We start from the raw sequence: 26,249 nt of genomic DNA on the forward strand, positions 1-26,249 counted from the left end.
TTTTAAAGGAACAGTTGTTTGAAATAGTACAGTGTGTTCTGTGTTCCTTTTAACACCCTGTGCTAGAAAGAGGCACAGGCGGAATCAAAGGTAGGTGGAAAATTTATTTAGAGAAAGGGGGCTTTGGAACAAAGTATCTCTATGTTGACCACTGCTAATGCTTAATCACAGGACTTTCTAAAAAGCCTGTGGGTTAAATGCCGTAAAGTACATGCCAAGTGTTAATTGTATAACCAGTGTTCTAACAGAAATGTGCTAATTGTTTGCATTGCATGCGTTGTCCTGTACTGTATCATGTTTTTTTACAATTGTATGTTCTTGGGCTTTGGGGAATGCTCACAGTATTTTCTGTCCTGTGTTTTACACAGCGCTGAGCATGTCTTTAATTAACAGTTCTTCAGTATTGAAATCCATCTGTATGATTTTGATCCTAGGGAAAAAGCCAGCAAAAGTTAATTTTGTATTTGGAGGATCATTTTCCATTTTATGCTTTGGGAAGAGGCATGTAATTGTTTTAATTTTTAAAAAGAACATAATAATTATTACAATAATCATTATACTGAAGTGTCTGTTCAGTCCAGCTCCTCATTCTAAAACCCTTATCATGCATTGCTTGTATCCAAATTCTTCTAAATCTCTGATGTTTCATTGTAAATTTTAACTAAACTATAGGTTACAAATATGTACTTGTGTGCTGTTGTTTGATCCTACTCTCTACTTCTCTCTTGCTTGTTCTATATTGTGGGAGGTGGAATAAATCTCAGGTACTGCAGCAGGCAAGATTCTTGCAAGTGACAAGAAATAGTCTGTCTTTTAATAATTAGGGAGAATTCAGAGCCTCCTGCTGCCCTTTCTCCTTTTCTGGTTTGAAAAATGCATAGAAATGTTAAGAGTCTGATATGACTGTTTGTATAGAACGTGAGGAAGTGATGAAGTACAGCCATGAGAGCTAAATTTTGGATTTGGGCCCTGGATTCTGTTGTGATCATGACCTCTGTTGGCAATAAGCTTATGGAATGCATATTCTGGTGGGCTGAGGACTTTTATCCTAAAAGGGGAGGCATCTAAAAATTTTCTTTATTAGGCAGGTATGTGAAGAGAAATTATTTTTGCTAAAGCACATTTTAGGTACACTGTGTACCTAAATGTGAATGTTTTGAAGGCTACCTGCGCTTTCTTGATTGCAGAAAGTGGTAATTTGCTGCAGCTGTGAAGTTCACAAGGTGTTGTGGCTAGTGACTTTCATCAGCTTAATCTCCCCTTAGCACCTGATGGGGATATAGTAGCTCCTCGCCCTTGTCCTGTCTCCTAGCCTGAGCACAAAGACACCGTTTTAGGGACATGCTTATAGGATTTTAACCATTCTAAGGGCCTTACAGAGCCCTGGTAAACAACAGGAGAAAACCTACTGCTAGCTGAAGATAGTTTCTTTACCTTCAAAAATAGTGCAGGAGCTTCAGGCAACTTACTGGCATGAAGTTTTGAGCCTCTTGCTCATTTTTCCCTCAGACTGTATGCAGTCATGGAAACTCCTTGTCATCAGCTACGTCACTTTTTGGGAACTGAAAATGAACATAGATATCTGTTGCTCTACTTAGTTATGTTGCATTTGAGCTTTAGGCCAGTTTTGCTTGTTGTTAGTCTCTAAATCTTATATATATATATATCCTCTGACGTTCTATAACAGAAGGGGAACTGGGATTTGAGAGAAAGGTGCTGGTTTTGGACACTGCTGATATAAGAACCAGCATCATCTGAGCATAAGCCCATGTGCTTGTGTCTTATTGGAAGAAATGAATGTTTATGTATTTCTCTTAATATATTTGTTCAAGTCCCATCAGCTTCAAGCAATTTAAGACCCTGTTGAGGTTATGTTAAAACTTAGCAGTGAAATGTGGTTTAGTGATGTCTAAGTGACCATGTTGAACTAATACTGGAAGAGCACCTGAATGTACATAGTTAATTAGAGAATCTGGCTTGTTGGCTGGGAACAGTGACATGTTAAATCATGCTTGGGACAGTGTATGCAGAGGAGCAGGGTAAATAGCAGTGTGAAGGTGAGTATTATAATGCAAAAAGTGTTCAGAAAGCAGCCTTTTCCTGAGAAAGCTAGATGTAGGCCAGTAGAAGACTTCTTGTGGGATTTTTTGGGGGTTGTTTGTTTGTTGTTTTGGTTTTTTAGTAAACTGCAAGTGGCATCAAGATTAGTTGTAAAACCAGTGGGTTGTCAAGGTGAAGTGGCAGTCAGAGAAAACAGTCCACAGGTGAAGAATAAAAAGAATTTTTCTATATCTGCATCACAGAGAAGTTTGGAAATGTTCTTAAACTTTTTTGCAGAGCAAAAAGACTTTTCTCAATGCAAATCACACTTTCCAGCCAAAAAAAAGTGTTACATAGTGAATCATGTGATTGACATGGTAATCACTCTATAGCTTTAAAGGAACTAAAAAATGTACTGAGTGAGTAAATGATTTCTCTAACTGGCAATAGCCTACTTGACAGTGTTTTTTGTAAGTGGCTTGATTGGTAGGGAATGAATTTTAATTCTTTATATTCCCCTTGATTCATATTTAATCTCCTTGATTCTTCTTCTGGGTGAATCAATAGAAATTATAATTAAGAATAAAATTGCTGGATATGTAGATAAGTATAATATGCTGGGGGAGAGCAAAGACTCTGGAAAGAAGCAGCATGCCTCTGCTGGAGTGCTTTTGAGGCATCAACAGTCATGCAGACAAAGGAATAATTAAAAAGCAAAACTAACTTGCCTGTAAAATTCAATGTTCCTTGGGTAATTGTAGACAATGGTTCTCCGCTGGAGATCTGGAGAATCTGAATGTGTGGGGTAGTTGATAGCCATGAAGTTAAAGGTGCTTGCCTTCATGTGGTGACATCATGGAAATATGAAACTTTATAGTGAAACTGCTTTGTTTTGAGGGTTTTTTGGACCGTGAATAGGAATAGTGCTTGGACTTTTTTTTAACAGGATCTGAGATTACTGCCTTACTAATCTTATCAATTCAATAAAGCTTGAGAAGTATTTTAGTAGTTTCCATATTGTAAGGCACCCTGAAGTAAATGATGGTATTGATATAATATTGATGTTTATGCTTTTAAAATAAACATTACTGTGAGTAGGCGTCAAAGTTTGTTTTAGCTACAGTGTTCACAGGTTTCAGGAGGTCTATTTGGCTTCTGTGCTGTTGATATTTTTTAAACTAATCTGTGCAGCTGAGATCCATTTAACTATTTGAAAATTATTTATAGTAATGCCACTGCAGAATCTTACTGGTGGTAGGTGTATTCATGGAACTAATGTTTTCTGAATGTACTTTTTTTTCCTGCAAATATATTTTGAAATATTCTGTAAAAGTAGGACAAAATGTAATGACTTTATCACATACTCCATTTTTCGTTCAGCCCAGTCATATTAGAATGAGATACCTGCTGTTCATATTATAATAAGATGACTTTTAATTAAAAAGTACTGCTTTTAGCTAGATACTGATATACTTTACTGGTTTAAGTGGGCGCTCTGTTTTGGTTTTTTCAGGAAACTCTGAGCTGAAAGATAAAGAGGACCAGTTTGGAAGAACTCCCCTTATGTACTGCGTGCTGGCTGATAGGCTGGACTGTGCAGAGGCGTTGCTGAAGGCTGGAGCTGATGTTAACAGAGCGGATCGCAGCCGAAGAACTGCTCTCCATCTTGCTGCACAAAAGGTAATTACTGTGCACTGCTTATGAAGTTAGGGCTTTCACCACAGCTGGGAGGTGGGCTGACCCTGGCTGGGCACCAGGCACCCACCAAAGCTGCTCTATCCCTCCTCTCCTCAGCTGGACAGGGAAGAGAAGATATAACAAAAGGCTCATGGGCTGAGATAAGGGCAGGGAGAGATCCCTCACCAGCTCCTGTCACGGGCAAAACAGACTCAATTTGGGGAAATTGGTTTAATTTGTTACCAGTCAAATCAGAGTAGCATAATGAGAAATAAACCCACACCTGAAGTCATCTTCCCCACACCCTTCTTCCTGGGCTTAACTTATCCCCTGAATTCTCTACCTTACCCAGCAGCCAGTGGTGCAGGAGGATGCTGTCAGTTCATTACTGTCTGTTTTTCCCCTCTACAATCTGCCCAGTTACATTGTCCCCCTGAAGAAGTGCTAAAGTATTCAACAATAAAATAAAAGGCAATTGAAAGTATAACTTGAGAGCTGCAAGAAATGTTGAGTGTGGTTAGGCCTGGAGGAAGGATCCATGGTCTCTCCACAGGGGCTGGGGGGAAAGGGGAGGGCTTTGGCTGCTAACCAAGACATTTGAGTTCATAAACTGTGAAAAAGACTCCACAGAGAAGATTAGAAATGCAAACTGAAACAAACAGCCTTTTATTTACTATTTAAGTTTTTATAGTATGTTTAAAACCAAAACTGCCCAAAAGTTAGCGTTTTTTTGTCTGTGTTACTGTGTTTTGGTACCAGTTAGAGTGCCTGCCATGATTTTCATAGCAAACCATTTCTGTATATAGCTTGTCACCTGTTCGTAATTGTTCACATTTTTCAGATATTTTAATACAATCTGCATTTTTTTATAATTTTATTTTAATTAGGTTTATGTAAAGGCAGCTATAGTGTAGTCATGGTATCCAGTAAGGAGCAGTTAAATAGAAAACCATCTTGGGAAGACTATAATAAGGTGATATTCTCCAGGTACATTTGCATGGGGGTTCATAGGGACTGCGTGGTCTGTGTTACTGCATCCTTTACAGGGAAATAAAGTGTTGTAGGTTGTGGTTGACTTGAAATGACTAATTCATCTGCTTGGTTACATACCATTACACTCTGATGAAAATAATTCAATCATCTTCATAGCCTTGTTTCCAGGATTAATTTTGTATTTCTAAGGGACCAATCAGCTTACTTGAATATTTTTGTTTCAGAGAGAGGTATTTCATAAAAGCAGCCATGTCAGAGACTTAAAAAATTGCTGTGACATACTTTACTGTATTCATGCAGGAATTCAGATTTTATAATGTGATAGATATGTGAACATTTTAACCATATTAAAAACTTCATTTTAAAAATTGTGTTTTCCCCGGATTTTAAAAATACATTTTAGCATATTAAAACAATACAAATTCTTGTCTAAATCTTTGTCTGAATGTTCATATTGGGGATATTTGTATTATAGCAATCAAGGCAAGAGAGCTTTTTGCCTTGGCTAATATCCTCTAAATGTCCATTTCCTTATGCCTTGCTTCAATCCTGAAAGTGCAGATTATAGCATGGGATACTTGGACCATCTTAGATGGATTTTCAGTTGGCAGTGCAAATGAAAAGGAGGGTAAAACAGCATGAGACAAAGATTTTAGCAGTAGATTTTATGTAGTCACACACTTACTGTGTAAGATGTGATGCACTCCATAGCAAAAAGGGTCAGGAAACAGCTGTTGCAACTGCTTTTTATTTGTCTCACTTAGCTGTCCTCTAAAATTCCCTTCTGTGTCTTCTGAGCAGTTACTTGCTATTGATGTCAGCTTATGAAATTAACATTTCATGTGTGTGAAATGTTGTCTGTAGTCTTTCCATATTAACATTTTTAGATCTACATTTCTGTCATGAGTGTATTCTGAAAAATACATAAAATTAAAATTCAAAACAACCTAATGTTTCATGCAGTTTTGACTGTTTAATTAATGTTTTGCATTCTGCTTATATCTTGGTGATACTTTTGGTTTATATTCTTTTTTTTTTCTCCAAAAGTAAAATTTCTCAATACAGCTGACTTTCAGATAGAAAAAGAAACATGCTGTGAGATCACCCATTTCCAAAGTTGTTTTGTCATTGTTGGTTAATCATGAATATACAAATTTACCAGGGTCACTGTATGGTTTTTGTTGTGCTCAAGCTTGTGAGTCAGTAGCTGTCCTGTGCTTCATCAAAACCAGATTCACATGACTTAATAAATCCCCATTAATTGGTAGTCACAGGTACAAGCTGTTTAGAAGGGCAGTGCTTGGAGATTCAGATTCCTAAATTCTACTTGGGTTGAATCCTAATTTTCCTTTTCTTTGGAGAGAGAAGCTAAGTTACAGACCTTTATGTGCAGCCAGTGAAGAGGTTCTCTGCACTTCTTTCTGCACTGAGGCTAACTAAAGCAGATGGAGGTAAAATTAAGTAAGGTTTCCTGAGTCAGAACCTTCCTCTCCAAGTACCAGGACTACTTTTGCTTTTCTTTGCCATCTCTTTGAAGGGCTTTTGGGACACTTTGCTCATCAGATCACAGCAGACAGACATTCTGAGGGCTAGAGTTTGTTGCCAGGATATTTGAGACTCCTCAGGTCATCATTCTACAGGCTGCCTTTACGTGTCCCTTTGCACTTGTTCCTCTGAAACAGTCTTGCAGCTGATTTCACAAAAAGTGGTCTCTGCTGCCTTTTTTTGGGAACCTCTGAACTGTCCCAGAGGCAAAGAGTTTGTGAGAAAATGCTCTTCTAATGCCAAACAGAAGCAATGATTTAGCTGTCAAGGACTAAAGAGAGCTGAATGTCTTAATTTGTGTGTTTGGATTCAAGATGGTGTCTCTCCCATTAGTAATCCTGGTTATCATAAAAACTTTTGGTTTTGTTCTCTGCAGGATGAGGTGAAACTGTTACCATTTTTCTGTCTGGAGATTTCACTGTAAGAGAACTGCCAGTTCATGTCTTTCAGTCTTAGTAAAATTGCTTGTGGGTTTTTTAATCCCTGTATGGGGCATTGACCTGAATTCAGTCATAAATCATCAGAATTAAGTAAAATGGATTAGGGCTTCAGTTGCTTTTCTTCTCTAGGATGGATTTCTGGTTGAAAACGACTTAAATGGACTGTAACACATCATGCCATTAACACTAGCAACATTAGCTCCTGGCTCAACCTGCGTGAGTTGCAAACCTGGCTGTGCTGGGTGAGTGTGTGTATGCATACACATGTGTACATATCAGCTCTACATTATATTTTATTCTTAACATCCACCTCTCTGCAAGTTTTATGCTTTCATCATGGTTGTCATTACTTCTGCAAGTTTTATGCTTTCGTCATGGTTGTCATTACTGTTACATAAGGAGTTCATTCTGTAAAAGCATTTCTTCCAGTCCTTCAAAATGCCAACAATCACATCCAGCATTCAAAATGCAGATTGTTATTTGTTGTTAGTACAGAGTTCTTCTGAAACTATAGGTGATGATTTTGGCACTATCCATATGGTCATATAAAACATTATCTGATTGATAGTTTAACAGCAGCTCCTTAATCCTTTTTCTGCTCCTGATGGCACCTCTAAGTCCTCCTGAAGTAGTTACTTTGTTCTTGCAGTTGTGTACTTGATCTCCTACCAATATTCTGGCGCACTCTGAGTGCCTTTGCTTTGTTTCACAAATGTCCTAGAAGACATCTTTCAGAGCCATAGTTTGTCAAAGTAGCTCTATTTTGATTTGAGTGTCAATAAGCAAAGTACCAAAATTTTTGCACTTGCTTTAAAGGCAGTTTGCAGTCTCTACCAAAACTGTTTCTGATAGCATACCTAGGCAGCCTGGCCAGTGCTCTTACATGTTCTTTCTGTTCCAAGGGTTTCAACGCAGGTAAGAAGTGAAGGTGATCTGATGATTTCAGCGCCTCTGTCCAGTGCTGTTTTAGTAACCAGGCCATATTACCAGTCAATGAGGAAACTCATGTCTCAGAACTCACTGTGTCATCCTGGTCCTGCCATGCTTCATTCAAACAGTATTTGTCACTGGACCGTGTCTACAAAGCAATAGTTAGGTGAAAAGCTGTCAGGTTCTCATCTCAACACCTGTTCTCATCTCAACAAAAGATTCTTATAATCTCTCTGCCTCAGATTTCACTAGGGACATTCTGGACTATTTGCACGAGGTAAGGCTTTGGATATTCACTTACTACCCTTGTCAGCTTTCTAGGACTAAGCATTCTCCCACCTTTCTTTGCAGAAAGTTCCTGAAATTAATAAAGTAAGGTCAGAAATTTTGGCTGTACTATTAGAAACACTAATGCTTTTTGAAAAACACCTGTGGTTTTATATTGAAATTATAACCTTCAGTGAGTGGGTGCTTCAAGCTAATAATTATGTTCTTAGTGGTTAGTCTTCTGTTTAGTGATGGGCATCCTTTGTATTACAGCTTTTAAGTTTTATACATATTTTGGTCTGAAAAAGATTTTTAGCTTGAATAAAGAGATAGTTTAACTTTCTGTGTGCTTAAATGGAACAAGTATATCTTGTTTCAATGGGAAATAATATGGTACAATGCAATGTGAGATGATGGGCTGAGAATAATCTCATGTGGCTAAAAATTTATATTGCAGACATATGAGAATCTATGTATGAGCTAGTCATGTAGATAACTTAAAAGTAATGCACTTGAGGCTGCAGTCATTCACCCTAAAGTGAGATGAGTACTCTAGGGCACACTGACTAGCTGATTCTTTCTTTTAGGCATCTGTCTGATGTAGGTTTTTGTATTGTCAATATTGTAATTGTGACGAATTAATCTCACCCAAGGCATACTTTTTTTTAGCAATTCATTTTCTGATTGTCCTTGACATGATCTTTCATAGGATCTGTCTTTCTTTCATCAGCCTTATGATGGAGATGATTCAGTCTTTGTAGGCAGAAGGCCATGCAAATTAAGTTATTTGGTGTTTTTCCTTTTGGATTTTATACTGTTCCACTCCTTTGGTCCATCTTTTCAAGTGGACAGGTCTCACAAGCAATTTTGAAAGGGTGCACATCTCTTAAAAAATAAGAAAAAGAGGCAGGTCAAGTCATTAACTTTATAAAATTTAAATTAAAAGAAGAAGAAGAAGAAATAAAAGAAGAAGAAGAAATAAAAAAACCCTTAAAAATACAAACCCACCAGAAATTGATACAAATTATTGCAGGAGTGCACCTGCAAAGATTGCCATGGGAGTTTCAGAGGGTGGTTGTAACTTCCTGAACACGGATGTAATTTACTGGGAACTGAAACTGTGACTGATTGCAACAGAAGTAGAATCATTAGCATAATTTGTCAGTGATTTTGCACTGAGGAATTGTAGTACTATATGGGTACAGATTATTTAAACTTGTAGAATTTAGATTATTGTGAAATAAACATGCTGTGGAGATTTGAGTGCTGGGATTACAGTTTAACAGCAGACATTCATTTTCAGTTGCAGGCATTTTGCATTTGTAGCAATTTGTTTCTGATGTTAAATTGCAACTTTTTGAGACACCCACATGTGATACTTATGAATGGAAGTGTTTCTGCCTACCCAAAATAAGTGTATATGTTTTGTCATTTATCTTTCATTAAGTAATTCCAGTTTAATTTAAGGCGGTTGTGGAAAGCAGGCTTGCCTTTTTCAAAATTTCTCACAGGGGATCTCACTTATTAGCTATCTATTTCCTTTGGGGAGTAATCTACCTGAGTCTTTCTGAATACTTTAGCCTTTTGTGTTCATAGGGATATAAGAAAAAATTCAATTTTTTTGTTGGTTTCTAATAATATGCACTTCAAATAATCTATCAGGATGCTTAAATGTCAGGAGGATATTAATTTTGGCTTCAGGAAGATGAATACAACCCCAGAGGGAAAATGTGACTTTAGCAGAGTTAAATATTGTGTAGCTTATATTATAAATTTGCTTACATGGTTCTTGATAAATAACAGTACATCCAGGATGCAGTGAGCAAGTCTGTGTAAAGTAGGAGGATATTTTAATGGTCTTTGATTTTTTTTTTTTAACTAGGAAAAATGGTTGTTCCTGTATACTCAGCAGTAAAAGTAAAGTAAGTAAAGACAGCCTGTGGCAAGCATTAGACATGGTAGAAAATTGGAAACACAAGGTAGTCTTTAGTTCACTTATTTTATGAAAGTTTATTCTCAAGTCTTATCTAATGAGTACAGTAAGATTAGTCCAAGAGCTGCAAAAAGAGAATTTTTTTCCTTTTCTTGAGCAAATAAAAGGTGTTTGTATTAAAAACTCTAGAATTAACTTGCCTGGGAGCCAGTTTATACATTTTTCTCTTATTACCTTTTCCAAGATGTATTTCTCTCAGATCTTTCATAAGGCTTTATTTGATCTGCATAAAAGAGCACATGTGCTTCTAACTTTCTTTCCCGATCTATGTAATGAAAATAAATGACCATGTCAGAGACAATGGTGGCCAGTTCATGTTCTTGTTTTCCTCAGGCCAATAACCTTTTATGATGTTCCCCCTTAACTGAGAGCTCATAATGAGTAATATTAATTCTATGCATGTAGGTTCCTGAAATGTAAATGAACTTTACATTCATTCATACATACATTCATTTTCATGTGAACATACAATTTGATTAAATGTGAAAAATCTGAATGCACCAGGATGTGAAACAGGACTGTTTGCCTACCTGCCAGAAGAGGTGATTTTTTTTTTAGCATGTGGGACTGTAGTTTCCTTTGTGATTAATTAAGCCACAGAAATAACCATGATGCAAATGTTTTCTTTAGTTTCCTGAACAATGAGTTCTCTCTAGTGAATGTGGCCTGAAGCTGCTCAAGAGTGGAAGGCAGAGTAGTTCCTTGTGTGTGATTTGTGTGTGTGTTACACTATAGATAAGCTGTCCTAGCTACCAAGGGGTTGGTACCATCCACAGCCTTCCCCTGAGCCCTTTTCACAGCTGTAGAACTGCTCACTGGGCAGTGAGTTGACAGAAAATGCTCTCTACAAAAGAACAATTAAATTTTTGCCTATTTAACACAAGGCCCCATGTCCCCAAATTATTTTTGCTGTTGGTTGATACTACCATTGATCTGTGCTTCAACCCCTATTGAAATGGTTAAAAATAGCTACAGGAAAAACTTAAGTAGAGAAAACTCGCATTGTTAAGAGATCTGATTCCCAGTATGCTCCCCAAGAAAGTTGTGCTGTCACTGCTGAGAATGAACAAAAGAAAAGAGACTTTGCAAAGCTGGAATTTTCTAAATGAACACTGACATAATGGAAAATATTCTCAAAACCATAGGTAAGAATTTAGCATCCTATTTGAGTTCAGGAAGGATGGCAGCCCTTTTGAAATTAGTGTTTTCCTGTGTGTGATAAATTGCTGCTGTAGCTCTCTTTCAGAATCTTGTATGTATTTCCTAATTCTCCTTTTGACTGTTCTTTAGATTTCAATAATACTTCCATTTGCCTCTGCTGTGTCTTGATTCAGATTGAAATTTGGGCAGTACTTTGCAAGCCTGATATGCTATTCTCATATATTCAGGGAGTGCATTTTCAGCTTGCACACTTTGTCATGTCTTGTAACAAGGCAAGAACATGCACATTATTGTTTCCTCATTAAGTGTTAAGCTGCTATAATCATATGGTATCCAACAATTGTCTGTCTCTGCTGTCAAAATGTGGGTTAAAATCCAGCCAATTATTTTCTCTGCAGAAGATAAAACTGTGGAAATACTGTTCTACATGTTAGGTTTCAGTTGCACAGCAGATACTAAGACATCTGAATCTGATTTCTCACTGATTTTATGTTAGCATGAAGCCATATTTTAAGACAAGGTTATGCAAAAATTTTCACTTGCCAAAGTATTCTTTTGACTTGAAGTTCAAGATTGGAATTTCAGACTAACTATAAGATCAAACTTGGTTTCTAAACAAATTTCACTGATAAATATGGTATGAATGTCTATAGTCAATGGCACTTGTAGAATTGATTTTTAAATTATTTTAGTAGCAGTTGGTTACTAAACTAACTTCCTCTGGTAAAACATGTTTGAAAGTATTGCTTGCAATTTGTGGCTACCTCCCTGACTATAGCTACTTTCCAGCAGACATTTTACACATCAAAGGAGTTATAGCATGGCTATAACAAACATAGCTTCTGTTACTGTCTGTGTTTAGGATTGGCTGGTGAAAGAAAACAAATAAAGCTGTCTGAGATGCTAAAATGAATTATTCTATAAATATAACAGATTTGCTCTGTAGCCTACTGTAGGCAGAATGGTTCTATCTACTTCCAGTTGGAATAGCAAAATGGTGTTTTCCCCCATTTAGAGTGGTAGAAGTAAAAGCTGAAGGAGGATGGAGGATGTTTAAGGAGAGGGTTTGCAATAGGAGCACGTGTGGAATATTTACCCCGAAAGTCTACCCAGTAATAGAGTATATTTGCATGGAAAGGGATGGACTGAGTGTAGTGTGTTCCCTCGGACATGCATTTGAAGCGTTGGTCTCCAGTTGCCTGGGGCAGTTGTTGACTGTCAGCCATCATTGTTGTATCCAATTTTTATTTTTGTGGTATCCAAGGATTTTATTTTAATTGTGAGGTTGTAAACATAATCTAAATGCAGAAGAAAGAATAAATACATCTAAGGTTTTTGGGAAGATGTGTGCATTAGTTCTTGCTCTGTGTAAGAGATATTCAGTATGATTCTCAAGGAGGCACATCTGGAACACAGCTTGAAAAATACAATGGTGTACCATTTCTGATTTTGTTTTGTAATAGTGGAAAAGATTCTCACTTATCAAGAATTGTGATCATATACCAAATATAAATAAGGCTTGGGCTTGCAGCAGAAAGGTCACAAGTGATAACAGGTACACAGCTCACTGGACTAGTAAGTCTAAATCTTAAAGACTTTTACAGATTTTGCCAAGATTAGGTGTTAAGAACAGTGATTTTTTTCTTCACTATTTGGCCCCACCTACCATTGTTGGGTTTTTTGGTTTGGTTTTTTGGGTTTTTGTTTTTCTTTTTTTTTTAATTTTTTTTAAAGCAAATTGGGAGAATGACATGTGTTCCATTTCTCTTTAATCGAGGTATGTGTTAAAAAGAATGAGAGTCTGCTAAATAAGGCCAAACCATAGCAGTGACTATGACCTGGGATAAGTAGGAGATTTGTAACATGAACAATAAAGCAGTTTTTGATGCTGGAAAACCAGAACAGCTTCTGAGAACACTGTGTGCTCACTGTCACCAGTATAGGCATAAGTGCCTGTGCATGAGTGGCAGTTTGGAAAGAGTTTGCTCACTCTTCCCTGGGGTGGAGGGTTGGGTCAGGCCAGTTGCACCTCTGTAGGTCTCCTTCACACAGGTGCTTCTGTGGGGCTCAGCATTAGGAATTCTGAACTGGTCTCCTTTTGGAAAGGGCAGGCAGCTATTTGAAATGTGTAAAATGTAAATAAAAATGTATCTACTGAGTGTTACTCTATGGTATTTGAAAATGACAATATTTGTCTCCTCGTTGCAGTGATTTATTGTATTTGGAGTACATTTTAGAGTAGAATAGTAATAATTAAAATTTATTCGTAGCAATGTTACATACTGCTTCAAATTTTATTTATAGGTTTGCTTGAGGTTTGTGAGAGCCAACTTACCCAAATGTCCTGAAGTTCAAGGGTTTTTTCAGCCAACAGTCATAAAGGATCTGTTTGCCAAACTACTTATTTAAAGATCTATATTTTGTGCTGTACTACCCATAAATAAAGTGTTAAATCATCTGTGTCTGGTTGAAACTATTAATAAATACGTATTCACCCCCAGAAATATTTTGTAAGCCTAAAAAGTTAAAACAATAAAATATTACATTTTTTTTACTGAATAGATATTTTCACAGTGTTTAGATTTCTTAAATTAATACTGTCTTGCACTTGCATAGTAATTTCCTTTATCTTTGCAAGCTGTGTTTCGAGCAAGAACACATTCCTCAGTTAAAGGAGAACAGCAGATATTCATGTTTTATGTCTTTAACTAAAATTTTAAGTTTAAATTAAGTTTTCATGTGAATTCATTTAATAATATTTTTGTTATTAAATACTTCCAGAAGCATAGGAATCCCTTGCTGAAAAACATACTCTTTTTAGCATAGTTGAAGAATCAGTTAATTAATTTTGGCAGGGCAGTATCAATTGCTTTTTAACTGTTTAAGTAATATGTGTATTTTTACTTGCATTCTTTTGGTTGCCTGATTCTTTTGATTGCCTGATTTTAACAATATTCCTGTGGTTGTGGTGTTTTATTTTGGTGTTTTATCGTTTGCTGTAGCAAACAGCCTCCAATCTCACTGGTTTTGGATAGTACCACCCTGAGAATAATAAATGGTTTCAATTTGCCTCAGAGTGATGTGACTTGTGAGGTCCTATGTTACTAGATACTGCATATTGTCCTAGAAAAAACAATTGAAGCAAATTTATAATGATAAATTCAAATTATTTAGTCCTGGTTTCTGTCACTCTGCTACAAAAAAAAAAAAAAAAGAGAGTAGATATTAAATGGAATAACGACTGTAACATCTCTCTGTCATCTAGCACGGTATTGGGATTCCTTTTGCAGTGGTGCAGATCCTTGCCTCAATGTTTCCCAGCTCAAGCTTGGTTTTCTGGGGTTAATTTTCCCGGAGTGTCTGCCTGGGCTTTCGAGGAGCTGTACAAAGGGAGTCAGTACAGCCTAGTGGAGAGCAGAGTCATGAGCATTTGCATCTCTGGAATGTTTTTATTGACAAACGGTAGTCTGCTATTGACATTCGTGTCCCTTGATGATACTTCTATCCTAGCTTATCTTTGCTGGTCAAATGCCTTAATTGTTCTGGCCTTTAATTCAGTCAAAGTTGGTGCAGGAGTGGAAGGGAAAAGAGAAGGAACAGGTCTAACAGAGCATCAAGCTTGAGCTGTGAAGCTGCTGGCAACGATCAACCTGTCATAATGTTATGATTTGTTCATTTTTATACCATTTATTAGCCTTTACTTGTTGTGCCATTTGGCCTCCAGGGCAGATAAAGTGCTGTCTAATTTGGTAGGTTTGCTTCTGTCAGAGTGGCCTCGACAGAGAAGGTGTTAGCTGTAGTGACAAATAATCAATAGCTGTCGTTGTCATGAGGAACGTGAGTAGTTGGGCCTTTCATCTGGAGGATTAGAGGTCTAATTGGATTGAGAATAGGGAGGGTGAGCTGTTGGGTAACCCTGTCAGCTATGTTAAGCTGTCAAATGTCAGCTTGCCTGAAAGGAAGAAGGAATGGTTAGCTTTCAGAAACAAGGAAGAAGACATATGAAAGCTTTTTAAAAAGTAACAGATAGAAAAGTAGAATAGGCTAACATAGGCTTTAACCCTTTCTTGTTTAATTACATATCTTTCTAGTTAATGAGGATGCGTGGTGTGCGCTCTCTCGCTCGCTCTGAGACAGGCAGAATTGGTGTGAAACAGATTTGGCAGTGTTATACCGGATCAGGCTGGTTTTATGTCTTGAGAAAAAGCCAGTTAACTACTCAGATAGGGAATATAAATGCAAAAGATTATGACATGGGGGAAGAAAATATCTATCAATGGAAGCTGTAAGGAAATCAAATACTTTCTTTTAATATTCTGTTGTAAAGATATGTTGATGCCAGTATATTTTTTGAGATATGAGCAATTGTTTCAAAGTAAGTAGAGTAATTATTACAACCCAGTCCTGCGCTGGACTTCAAAATCATCAATTGAATTTTGTCTGCATTTTCTTATTGTTGTTTTTGATCTTTGCTTTCTGCCTGTTTCTTGGAGAAAGATTTCTGTAGTTCTAAGTAAAATAAATCCAATGAAAGACCCATTATGCTGGTAGAACATGTAGTTTTATGTGTGCTAATATTTACCTTATCGGAATAAATAATAGGACTGCATTTTAATGAAGGATTTGATTATAAAATTACTGAAGTAGTGGTTTCTTGTCATCTTATCCTGCCACTTTCTCGTAAGCAAGTCTTAACTGTAACCATGCCAGTATTCCCCTTCTCTAAGTAACACATTTGCCTTGAGATCTGCAGTACTTGGCCATAGTTATCTGTATAACAGATCTCGAAATAGCAGGGTTTTTAGACAGTGGAATAAAGCTCTTTATTTTGCATCGGCTAATTTAACAAAAGACAATTTTATATTTTTCTTCTTTTTTTTTTTTAATGGACTTCTAGGTATTTCAAAACTCACAGATTTTTTTCTTATGTGTTTGGTCATTTATTCTGAAGTAGTGGTTTTACTATTGGTGTTTCAATTTGGATTGATTCCCCTGCTGCTCCCCTCTCTCCCCTGCAGCACTTATTGATGGTCATCTGGACTTGCAACATTGTTTTTACTGGTAGTCTGCTGTAAATACTGGCAAACCCATCCTTCATCTCAGGTTTATCTTCATAGATTAGTACAATAGTGTAAGTATTCCACAGGCAGGAATCTTGAATGGATTGTCTGTTATCACATTTCAGTGGCGTTATGTGTCAGGAATCATGGGGGTTTTATCCCTTTGAGACTAACTGCCATGCTCTCAAACACTCATCTTTGTGTGAGAGCCTGAATTCAGTGTGTTGAATAATTTTTGGGTTTGCAATTACTTATCTGAGAGGTACTGTACCTCTGTAATTTATTTTCTGATAATCCAGTTCTCATGACTTATCTTTCTCTGCTTTGTTTCATTGCTTCCCCAACTTGGACTTTATGATCTTGATATTTATTTTTGAGTCTGACTAACCTGATTTAAGCACATTTAACCTTGGTGTGAGCTACAGGATGGACAGATGAAGAAGTGACATCATAGCCTACTCTCACAGCTTGAAGTGTGCTGAAGGTTGCTGAGCTACAGGAGAAGTATTGTGCTGCTGTGGCCTGGTTGGCTTCAGTATCCATAATAGCCATGAAGCTGACCCAGCATTTCTGCACGTGTGGTTGTCTGCAGTGTAGACACACTGTGGTAAAATGAGCAAGCCCAGGCCTATTTATTTATTTTTTTAAGTTATATATTTACCTTATTGAAAATCTATCCATTTCCCTGATCTTTTTTTTTTTTGCAAAGTTCCATCTTTTGTTTTATCCATTGTGATTAAAAGAGTGTCATAATTCAGTATCCTAATTTCTAAAGTTTTACCAAACATTTGGTATGAAAATCCTTACCCATTTTTTTTCCCAGACAACTTCCTTGCCATGACAGTGATCTGTGGTTTCCCCAGTTTTTTCCATTTTTTCTTCATCACTATTGGTGATGTTTTCTTTCTCTTTTGCTCCAGCAATATCACAGCTATTTTCATTAACAAAATTGATTTCTTTTCATTGTACAAACCATTCTCTCCCATTTTCAAACCTGATGTAATTTTACTTCTCTGCATCTCTGTTTCACTTCTTGCTCTGGTAAGTCTCCTCCTTTCCTACACTTGGGTTTATATCTTTTGCTACCATGCATTCTGTGCTTGAAATAATCCAAGGAGGATATTGTCAGACCCAGAATATATATTGTATTATCATCCTTGTGCCTCTGTTGAGCAGTCTTGCTCTTGAGCACTTGAAATTTGAATATGAAATTTCATTAAAATAATAAGAGGAATGCCTCCAACTGCAGTGATTTTTCTAAAAGATTTTGCAAATATGGTTTAAGTGCAAACCATGGTGGCAGAACATTGAGGAGCTCTGCTTGTGTTGTGTTTCCCAGTGAAAAGGAACTAATTCTACATAGCATATGGAATGATATCTTAAATATCTGTGCAGCCAGCTGGTAGAATCACTTTATTTTCATCTATTGAGTTCAGTGCATACTTTTGTGAGTAAAATTTGGAAGAGCTTCTGGACTCACCTATTGTTACTTTTTCTGATCTTTGCTAAGTCCTCTTCCATAACAATAATTTTTCATGTTACTATCAACAAATAAAATAATTTGTATTAATTTTTGAAGACTTTCAGTTACCAAGAGTGAGGAGGTAAAGCGATCCTGTTTTAAAAAACACCTTAAATGAGTACTTAAGTCTGAAAAAGTATTGGTGCGTGACTTCAACTCAGAGATTTTATTGCAAGAACTAGAACTGAATATGATATAAATATGCCCAGCAAACACAAATAATTTGTTCAGGCACGAGCAGTGCTTTTTCTGTAAGAACACTGTTCCATATTTCTTAGTATTTGACTCTCTTAAGTTGACTGAATTATCCTGGTTTCAACTGCTGGTTTTCCCCTACTGTTGTCAAACAGCTGCCTCCTCTCTCTCTCTCATTTTGCTTTGTTCAAAAGACAGATGAAAATTTCTCTATCATTTGATCTTTAAGATAATGGTTGCATCTTAAAAATGGTATTTTCTTTTTAAATATGGTGCTTGAAGTACTTGGAGAGTTACACTTCAGATCTGAAGAGGATTCCTTTTGTTTCACTTATTGTTGTTCCTAGAGCATGTTTAGCATTGTGGCATCCCTTGGTGCACAAGAGACTTGTCCAGCTCTTCTCCCAGGACATTGATGTCTGCTGCCAAGTCTGTACCTTTAAAAGTACCTTTGCAGACAAAGACATTTCCCTGTCTGGGTGTCCTTTCTAAAACATCATTCTTGCATTAATTGCCCCTCTGCAGCTGACCCCACAAGTGATCTTTAATGGTTATGAGAAGAAATATTGTTGTTGGGACTGAGGAACCACTTACTTGTTTGCGTCCAGATTTGGCACTGACAAATTAAAACAGAACTTCCACTATTATTAGCTCATCAGTTTGGTTTAGTCCCATTTTGTGGACTGGAGGGTGATTTCTGTTGGAATAAAGTGTCTTTTCCCAGCTATTCTGTGGTAAAAAAGGAAGATATTTGTTTTCACTGATTATAAATGTTATTCTAACTTCAGGCAAATTAGTTTTGTGTTAAATGTACCCACCTACGCTTCAATACATGAAGTACCAGCAATAGATCATTTTGAAGCAGGACACCTTTCTGCTGAAATCTCCAGGAATCTTCTATCAGGTGTCTGACACATCCTTAATCTGATGCTCAGGCTTGTCATTTGAATCAATAGGATACAAGATAGGATGTCTTCAGCATGCAAGCCTACTGCTATGGGAGGTATTTGAAAAATAAATTCAGACCTTATGGCCAGCCACAAACTCCAGGAGCACTAATCTTTCATTTGTCTCTCTCTTTGTCTGCAAACAGTTGGTTAAATTGTTGATTAAAGAGAATTAAGTGAATCACACTTAAGTCAAAATTGATATGTATGAACTGCATAAGCAAATTCTGTTGCTGCCTGAAAAGCAACAGCTAATGTCAGTGTTTCATAAAATTCATAAAATTAATTTAACTTGCCTATTAAGATTCTGAATTTTCTTGTCTCTTTGTAGAGCAGTTTGGAGCCATCTTTTGTTACACTTTTTTTTTTATTAATGAAGGATTAAGGAAAAATGCTACCAGTTTTTATTAATGAGGAATAATTTTTGCTGAAATATTAACTGATTTATGTTTATTAATATAATCTCTGTGTTCAGCCTTGTGATGGCAACATTTAAACATAGATAGACATTTATACAAAAAGGATGTGTTTTTCAACATTGTTAATACGATGTGGATTTGGGAAGGCTTTGCAACACCAGCTTTGAGCTGTTATTTTATCTGCCTCTAGTCCAAACAAAGAGAAATAAATCTAGTACTTTTATTATTGCTAGGATGCAGTTTGAGTAGATTATGAAGGCTTTGATTTATCTACCAGTATTTAAATAGATTATGGCTTCATTTTCAATATCAAACATCACTGCAGTATCTATAGAAACTATAAAATTATGCCATATGTAAAAGTAGCCTGAAGTGTCTGAATAATTATTTAAATTAAGAGCAAACCTACCTTTATTGCTGGTTGTTTTCAATATGGATTGTCTGTCTACTTCTGTAATAGTCCTGGAGATTTCACTGTGGCTGGAGACCTTTTCTCATCCAATAGAAATTGATAGGTAGATTTGCAATTATTTCACACAGCGGTTTGTTATAGGACTTATTATGTTTGAAATATATTTAAATCACACAAAAGGCATGCTTTTATTTGCAGATAAAACAGCAGTTAAAATAATAACAAAAAATTCCGTGAAGCTGTGCTCAAAAATGAACATATATGCAACGCTTTCACTTTGCAAGCGTTGTTGCTTCCAGCAGTCTGTAAGGACATGACATGCACATAGAGGGGTGCAATTAAGAAGTACAAGGCAGTAGTGACACAGTACTAGTCTGAGTGATGCTTAGTAGTAATGGCAATTAGTTTGCTTCCAGAATGAAATTGCACTGCACAAAGGTAGGATTGAAAGAGTTGGACTGGACTAATGGCTGTTATTTAGACTTGTTTTCAGGTAGAATTCTGTCATGGATTATCCTGTGATTTGTAACATTTTTATTACATTTTTAAAAGGCATACATCAGTTTCAGGGGTATATTTTCTTAGTTTTCTTACAGTGCTCTTAGTTCAAGACAATTCAACTCAAAGCCATTAAGATGAAGAAAATAAATGTAGTAACTTATTTTCTAGTACTTTTTTGGGGGGCAGAGGAGGGAGTCAGGACTTTCTGACAAATCTTTCAAATCACTGTTTTTTGAAATAAAGTATTTTTTGAAAGCTTAGTGTTTGATTCTTTATGGAGAGGTGGGCAGTGATCCTGTAAATATGGATGATGCGTCTCAGGCTTTGTTGTAAATCCCCAGAGATTGTGTGTTGAGGGTACTTCTGCCTGAGTGACTTCAAAAGAACACTACAGGAAAACAAGTTCAGTAACAGTGGAAGAGATCAACTGGAAATGAGAATGCTAATTGCATTTTCATCCTTGAAGTGTTTTTTTACATGAAAGCCACTAATTTCTGTAGGTTGACCATAACATTTATTGCTGAGGAGCTGAGAACACTACAAAGGAGCAACATGCACAGGCCATGGATAAACGAGGCCAAAGGCTGGAAGATACAAACACCTATTTTCTTTCAGCCTATGCTGGGAAACAGTTTTACCTTGGCTTTTACAACATTGGTCCATTGTCTTCTCTATTGTGTTCTTTAACTGTGTGCCAGTTGATAGTTCTGTCTATTCCTATGGAAACCAAGAGAGTAAAGCCAATCTTGCAAGAGGCTTTAGGGAGAATTGCTTGTAGTTGAGACACTGCCTTGCTTTCAGTCAAAATGTCTGATAGTCAGAGCTGGCCTCAAGTCCTGCTGATGTTCTCTGCTGATGTATTGCCTAGGATGCTTTGCCAGACAGATGAACACGTTCAGCTTGAAAACTGGTAAATAAGGTTTCTGTTCAGCTGTCTGAGAGATTTTCTCCAGTTGAGTGTTTTACTTTTGAGTTTAGAATGCTGCTAACAAAGTTGCTAAAAGGGTACTTCGCAAAATTAAACCCAATGTCAAAACTCAGTGAAGTTTTTGTCACGGTTGACTTGAAGGGGTTAGCAGAGCATTACATATTTAAATCCACCAGTGGTTTGTTAGATAGAAGGCATCATCCTTACTATCCAGAGGTAATAAAGAGTTTGCAGATGGTTTTTTTTTTTTTCAAAGCTCTAGTCCAGTGGATAACTGCTAAGGGTTATGTCTAAGACAATAACCCTAAAGATTTTCTTCTACTTTTATTTTTCAGTTACTTTGTTAACCCTTATTTAGTGATAACCAGAGAGACTGATATTTTGATGGTAACTTTACTAATTTTAACTAGAAAATGGGGTTCTAAGTAGCTATGTTGACTTTGGGTTTTTTTCAGGAGCTGTTTAAAACAAATGTACTGATATTCAAGTAGTGTAAGAATGGTGCAGTCATATACAGTAAAGGGTAACTTTTACAGGGCTTGTCGCTGTTGTAACCAGGCAATATGAATTCAGTTTCAGTGTATTTGAAAACAAGAAGCTCTAGTATTTTATGCATAGGTAAGATTTCAAAACACAAGTGCTAATTTATAAATCCAAATAATTCTTATTTGCAATTAAATTTTTTTATATATCTACTTGCTCTTAGTAGTTTTTCTTCTGAAGAATTCTTGTGAGATTTCTGGCAAGTAGCTGATGATATAAGCCAATCAAAATACTCCTTTTGATGTATGGATTTCAGTAACTTTTGGAACAGTAGTCTGTTCCTATAGATATCAAGTTAGAAGTATGATAGAACAGATTCTGGTTTTCTAAGTGCTTAGTTTGTTTCCTGAAAAGGTACTGAAACTGGTAGGTGTTGGTGACAGAAGTCCACATCATTCCAAGTGGTTTCTGACGTTCTTAGAATGTGCCTCTTCTCAAAGAGACGCTAAAAGATGAAACAACCTCTAAAGAAACCATGTCCACAGCCCCTTTCCAAGGTTATTAAACTATTTGGGGGTTGAAAATTTGTTTATTTTGTGTGAAGTTTATTTGTAAGGTAAAGCATCCTCTCTTCAGCACCTCCTCACTGGAGAGAGAGTGAGCATGTTTGTGTATACAGTAAGATTATCTTCTGTAAGATGGGGTAGATCAAAGAGCAGTTTCTACTCTGTGAAGGTAAGCAGGTTAAATTCAGTTGCCATTTTGGTTTTAAAGAGAAACTTCATGGATGTATTTGTCTTTCAAAGGTTTAGCTAGCAATTAAGGAGTTCAAGTTTTTTGACTTTCACTGCTTCTTGAAAGCATCTGACAGCAAAGAACTGTTCTCAACTTTGGCTTTAGCATCTGTGCTATCTGTTGGTGAAGCTTGTTAATGCAGTACCAAGGGGCTGATCTGTTCTCCCTAGGTTTTTAAGGCAAAATCTGAAATACTTTCACATTGTGCATGTTTTACCTCCATGAGTGTCTGTGTGTACAATATGATTTAGTATTTGTCAAGGTATAGATTTCTACAGGCTTTAGAAACTGATGTGCCACTATTAAAAAAATATAGACATTTTTGTGTTTCAGGCACGAGCAACAATTAAGTCCTGACTCCAGCTTCTAAGGAGTCCTGGGTTTAAAAGGCTTAAGTAATCTAATCTGACTATTAAAAGATCATAACAATCTGTTTTGGGTTTTTTACATTTATTTATTTATTTATTTATTTATTTATTTATTTATTTATTTATATGCTTGGGACAGAATGTGCTTCTCTGGGAAAAAGGAGATGACTGGCCTGGTATGCTAAATTTCAATGTACATTACCAGTTCTTAATCTGGGTCTAAAGCAAATGAAGTATACATGAGTGAATATGTATGCTATAACCCATGAAATAATTTGTTTTCTGTTCTCAAGATGCTGTTATATATATATTCCAGCTCTACTTTCTTAAATATTATTTAGGAGTTTAAAAGAAAAATGAAAACGTAATTATTATTGTACTTAAATATTAATAATCTAATAGTTGTGTAATCACTGCCTGTGTTATGATTGGTGTAGTATTAGAGCAGGAGATGTTTTATCTTTACAATTAATTTAACTGTAATAATTTTGTGCTGTTCTGTTTGTGAAAGAGTAAAAGTAACAGAATTATATATTGCATTCCTCTGAAGTGGATTTATCGATTGTTAAATGCACAAAAGATCGCTAAGAAAATTTTGCTGAAATGTCTTACATAAGTGCTGCTTAATTAATAATGAATATATTTCAGCAATCAAAATTTAATAAGCTAATAAATTATTAACCTGTGGCAGAGATGTATAATTATCAGATCTCTGAAATCCTTTCAGTCGTGGTTGGAGGACTTGCTGCGCTGCAGTCTTCAAACACAGCCCTTTCAATAGGCTGACCTTTGTGCTCCTGATTTTGTGGAGCCTCTGTTTTACCACTTGCCTGCACACTTACTGACCAGGCTTAGTTACTGCAGGGCTCTCTGTCTGGGGCTGTGGCCAGTGGTTAACGCCTGATTTTTGGTAAATTTCATCGCATGAGTACAGAAACAGCAAGGGATAAGGTGCAGATGAATTTTAATCAATGAATCATTCTTTAGGAATTGTGACATTACAGACATTTACAGCACTTTAAAATAGTGGTAAATAATGTTTTAAGAAGGAAGCAGCTGAGAGAGGTAGCCTATTTGACGTCAGAAGCAAATAAGAATTTGAAATTATGTGGGGATAAATATGTATGCAGAAATAGAAAACTGGGTAAAATGAGCACCTTCTGTCAGCAGCAGGTTCTTTAAGAGTAACTGGATAGTTAGTTAGCTCATTTCATGGAAATAAATTCAAAAGGTTGCCTTTTTAGGCCTGTACAAAATATTAACTGTGATGCTAGATGGAAAATTGCAAGCTTAATTAGAAATTAGGGCACAAAATGTAAAAGAGTGGTAAATTATTATTTGATAATGAACTGAAAACAGATTCAATTGAAATATGAGCTATAAGATCAGAAGGCAGGTGTTGGAATTCCTTGATAGTTGCACTTGAATCTAATATTCGCCAGTATTTTTCATGAGCAAACAGAATCATGAGTAGTATTTCTTTGAAGGATCCTTAAGAGTGGCACAGTGTTATGCATGATTGTCAGTCAAAGAGAGGATGGCAGTGGCTAGGATATCAGAAGAGTAGGAATACTGAAAGTACTTGAAATTATTAGAAGCATTATAGTCCAAAATGCAAGTCCCAGGGGGTGGGTGGGGGGATAACAGACAACGCACCTAATGATTAATTCTATGGATTATAAATGTACTATTTGAAACATGACTGAGAAGGATGAAATGTGCTAACTGGAGAATGTACTTAATTTATGGGAGAAGTGCTGTTTTAGGTATATCTGACAAGATGCATGCACTAGCAGTAGACAAGTGTCACTGGGATTCAGTAGGGTACTTTGTGGGACCCCCCTGGTAGCCCTGTAATCTCTGCTTACTTGTGTTCAAAACAGAAGAGTTCCAACTAGAATGAGTGCAGAGAGCTGGTGAGTTTTTGAGGGCAGTGTAGGGTTTATCCTTTGTTACTGAGGTAAAAATACCAATGCTTGTTTAGATTTTAAAAGCCACACTGTATTTTCATGGGTAGAAGAATGAAATGTGTCCTTGTGTGTGTGTGTGTTGGCTTAAAAAAAAAAATCCGAACAAGAAACAAAACCTAAAAGCCTGAGTCTGAAACAGAGAACTGGGAGGAGAAAATCCTGAACACTGTAATTCCACTTAAAAGGAATCACTAGGAATTTTTGAAAAGGATTAGATGTTCTTGCTCCCTACGGTGCTAGAGGATGGATTTACTAATCCAGAGGGTCAATTTCAGCCTTCAGTTCTAATTTGTGGTTTATCTGTAAATATTTCTAAGGCTTTCTGTTCTTCTGCAAGTGTATGCTCTGACTGCATCTTCAGTGCTTATGACTGTCAGCAGTGCAAAGCCCTGGAAAACCACCTCCTTTGTAAGGGTTTGTGTTCTTTTGGTCTGTCTGTTCCCAGCACTGGGAAAGCAGGTATGTAATTTTGGAGTGGAGCCAAAGTAGCATCTTCACGGTTTAACAGCTTGGCATTCTTTTTCATGACCCCTGCTGTTTTTACCAGGAGGCTGTATAGAGATGCTGGGCTGCTTTTTCCCCAGTTCCTCTAGCAACCCTTACAGTGCCCTAAATCTTCACGGCTCCATTGTAGGTATTCCAAAATTCAAGTCTAGCTGTACTCCAAGCGTTGTCAGCTCATGTGCTTTACATTGTAAATTATTACAGATCAGTCTTTCAAGTCATATTAAGTACTTCATGTGGATTTGAACTGTTAGAGTTTTGAAAATGTGGTCTCAGCAATTGATAGGGAAATAAGCAATTTTTCTACATGCATTGTCCCCTTTTATCCCAGTGATGATGAGGGGATGGGAGCCTAACTGTGGGTGTGCTTTTGATGTGCTTGGAGAGATGCAGTATTCCTCTGACTCTTAGCTTTACCCTGTACAGCTCAGTTTCTCCCCTTCTAAAAGGTGTTGTGCTTATTTATGTTGTGCTGTATTTATATATGCAGAGTGTTTTTAAAACCTGAATATGAAAAGTTTTGTGTCAGAAATGTACCCACACTACAGGGTAGGAGAGGGGGTTAGTCGGTGTAGAAGCACACAGCTTAACATAATGACCAAGTTAACTCACCAAGAAATAGTAGGATGAGAATGGAAATAAATTTTCACACACCTCTGTTGCACATCAGCAAACGTTTCTAGAACCCAGGTGTACTCTTTAAAGCAAGTTTGTATACTTGTGAAATACTTAAAATTTGCGGTAAAAAGTACTTAAGTTCTTAGGAAGTGTTTGAAACGGGCACATGGCACTGGGTGACTCAGAGCAGGACTCTGTGGGCTGTACAGAGTTGAAAGATGTGAAGTGTGAGGCCAGTGTTTTTAGTGCAGTGGCAATACAACCAGTAGTTTCAGCATCAACCTGTGATTAGAATTATAGCACCACTGAGCAGAGCTCATTTTTTCTTCAGCCTTTCACTTAGGTGACCATATGGGACAGCCTGACTGTGGCTGTTTGACAGATGCCCACCCAGCTGCTCTCTCACTACACTTCCTCGGCAAGCCAGGGAGAGGAAATAGGTTGAAAAAGCTGCTTTAGAATAATAAAGAAATAAACATGT

The 26,249-nt window shown here is 36.8% G+C and overlaps 1 protein-coding gene across 1 annotated transcript in view; it reads left to right on the plus strand.

The window, feature by feature from the left end:
* The window catches only part of INVS (inversin), an 80,346-nt gene that overhangs the window by 2,339 nt on the left and 51,758 nt on the right, over positions 1-26,249 (plus strand). The window contains exon 2 of the mRNA XM_084211334.1: positions 3,554-3,720. Within this exon, the coding sequence (XP_084067460.1) occupies positions 3,554-3,720 (167 nt within the window). The remainder of the gene's footprint in view (positions 1-3,553; positions 3,721-26,249) is intronic.

The sequence above is a fragment of the Fringilla coelebs genome (genome assembly GCF_963513975.1).
Source record: "Fringilla coelebs genome assembly, chromosome: 1".
NCBI classification, from domain to species: domain Eukaryota; kingdom Metazoa; phylum Chordata; class Aves; order Passeriformes; family Fringillidae; genus Fringilla; species Fringilla coelebs.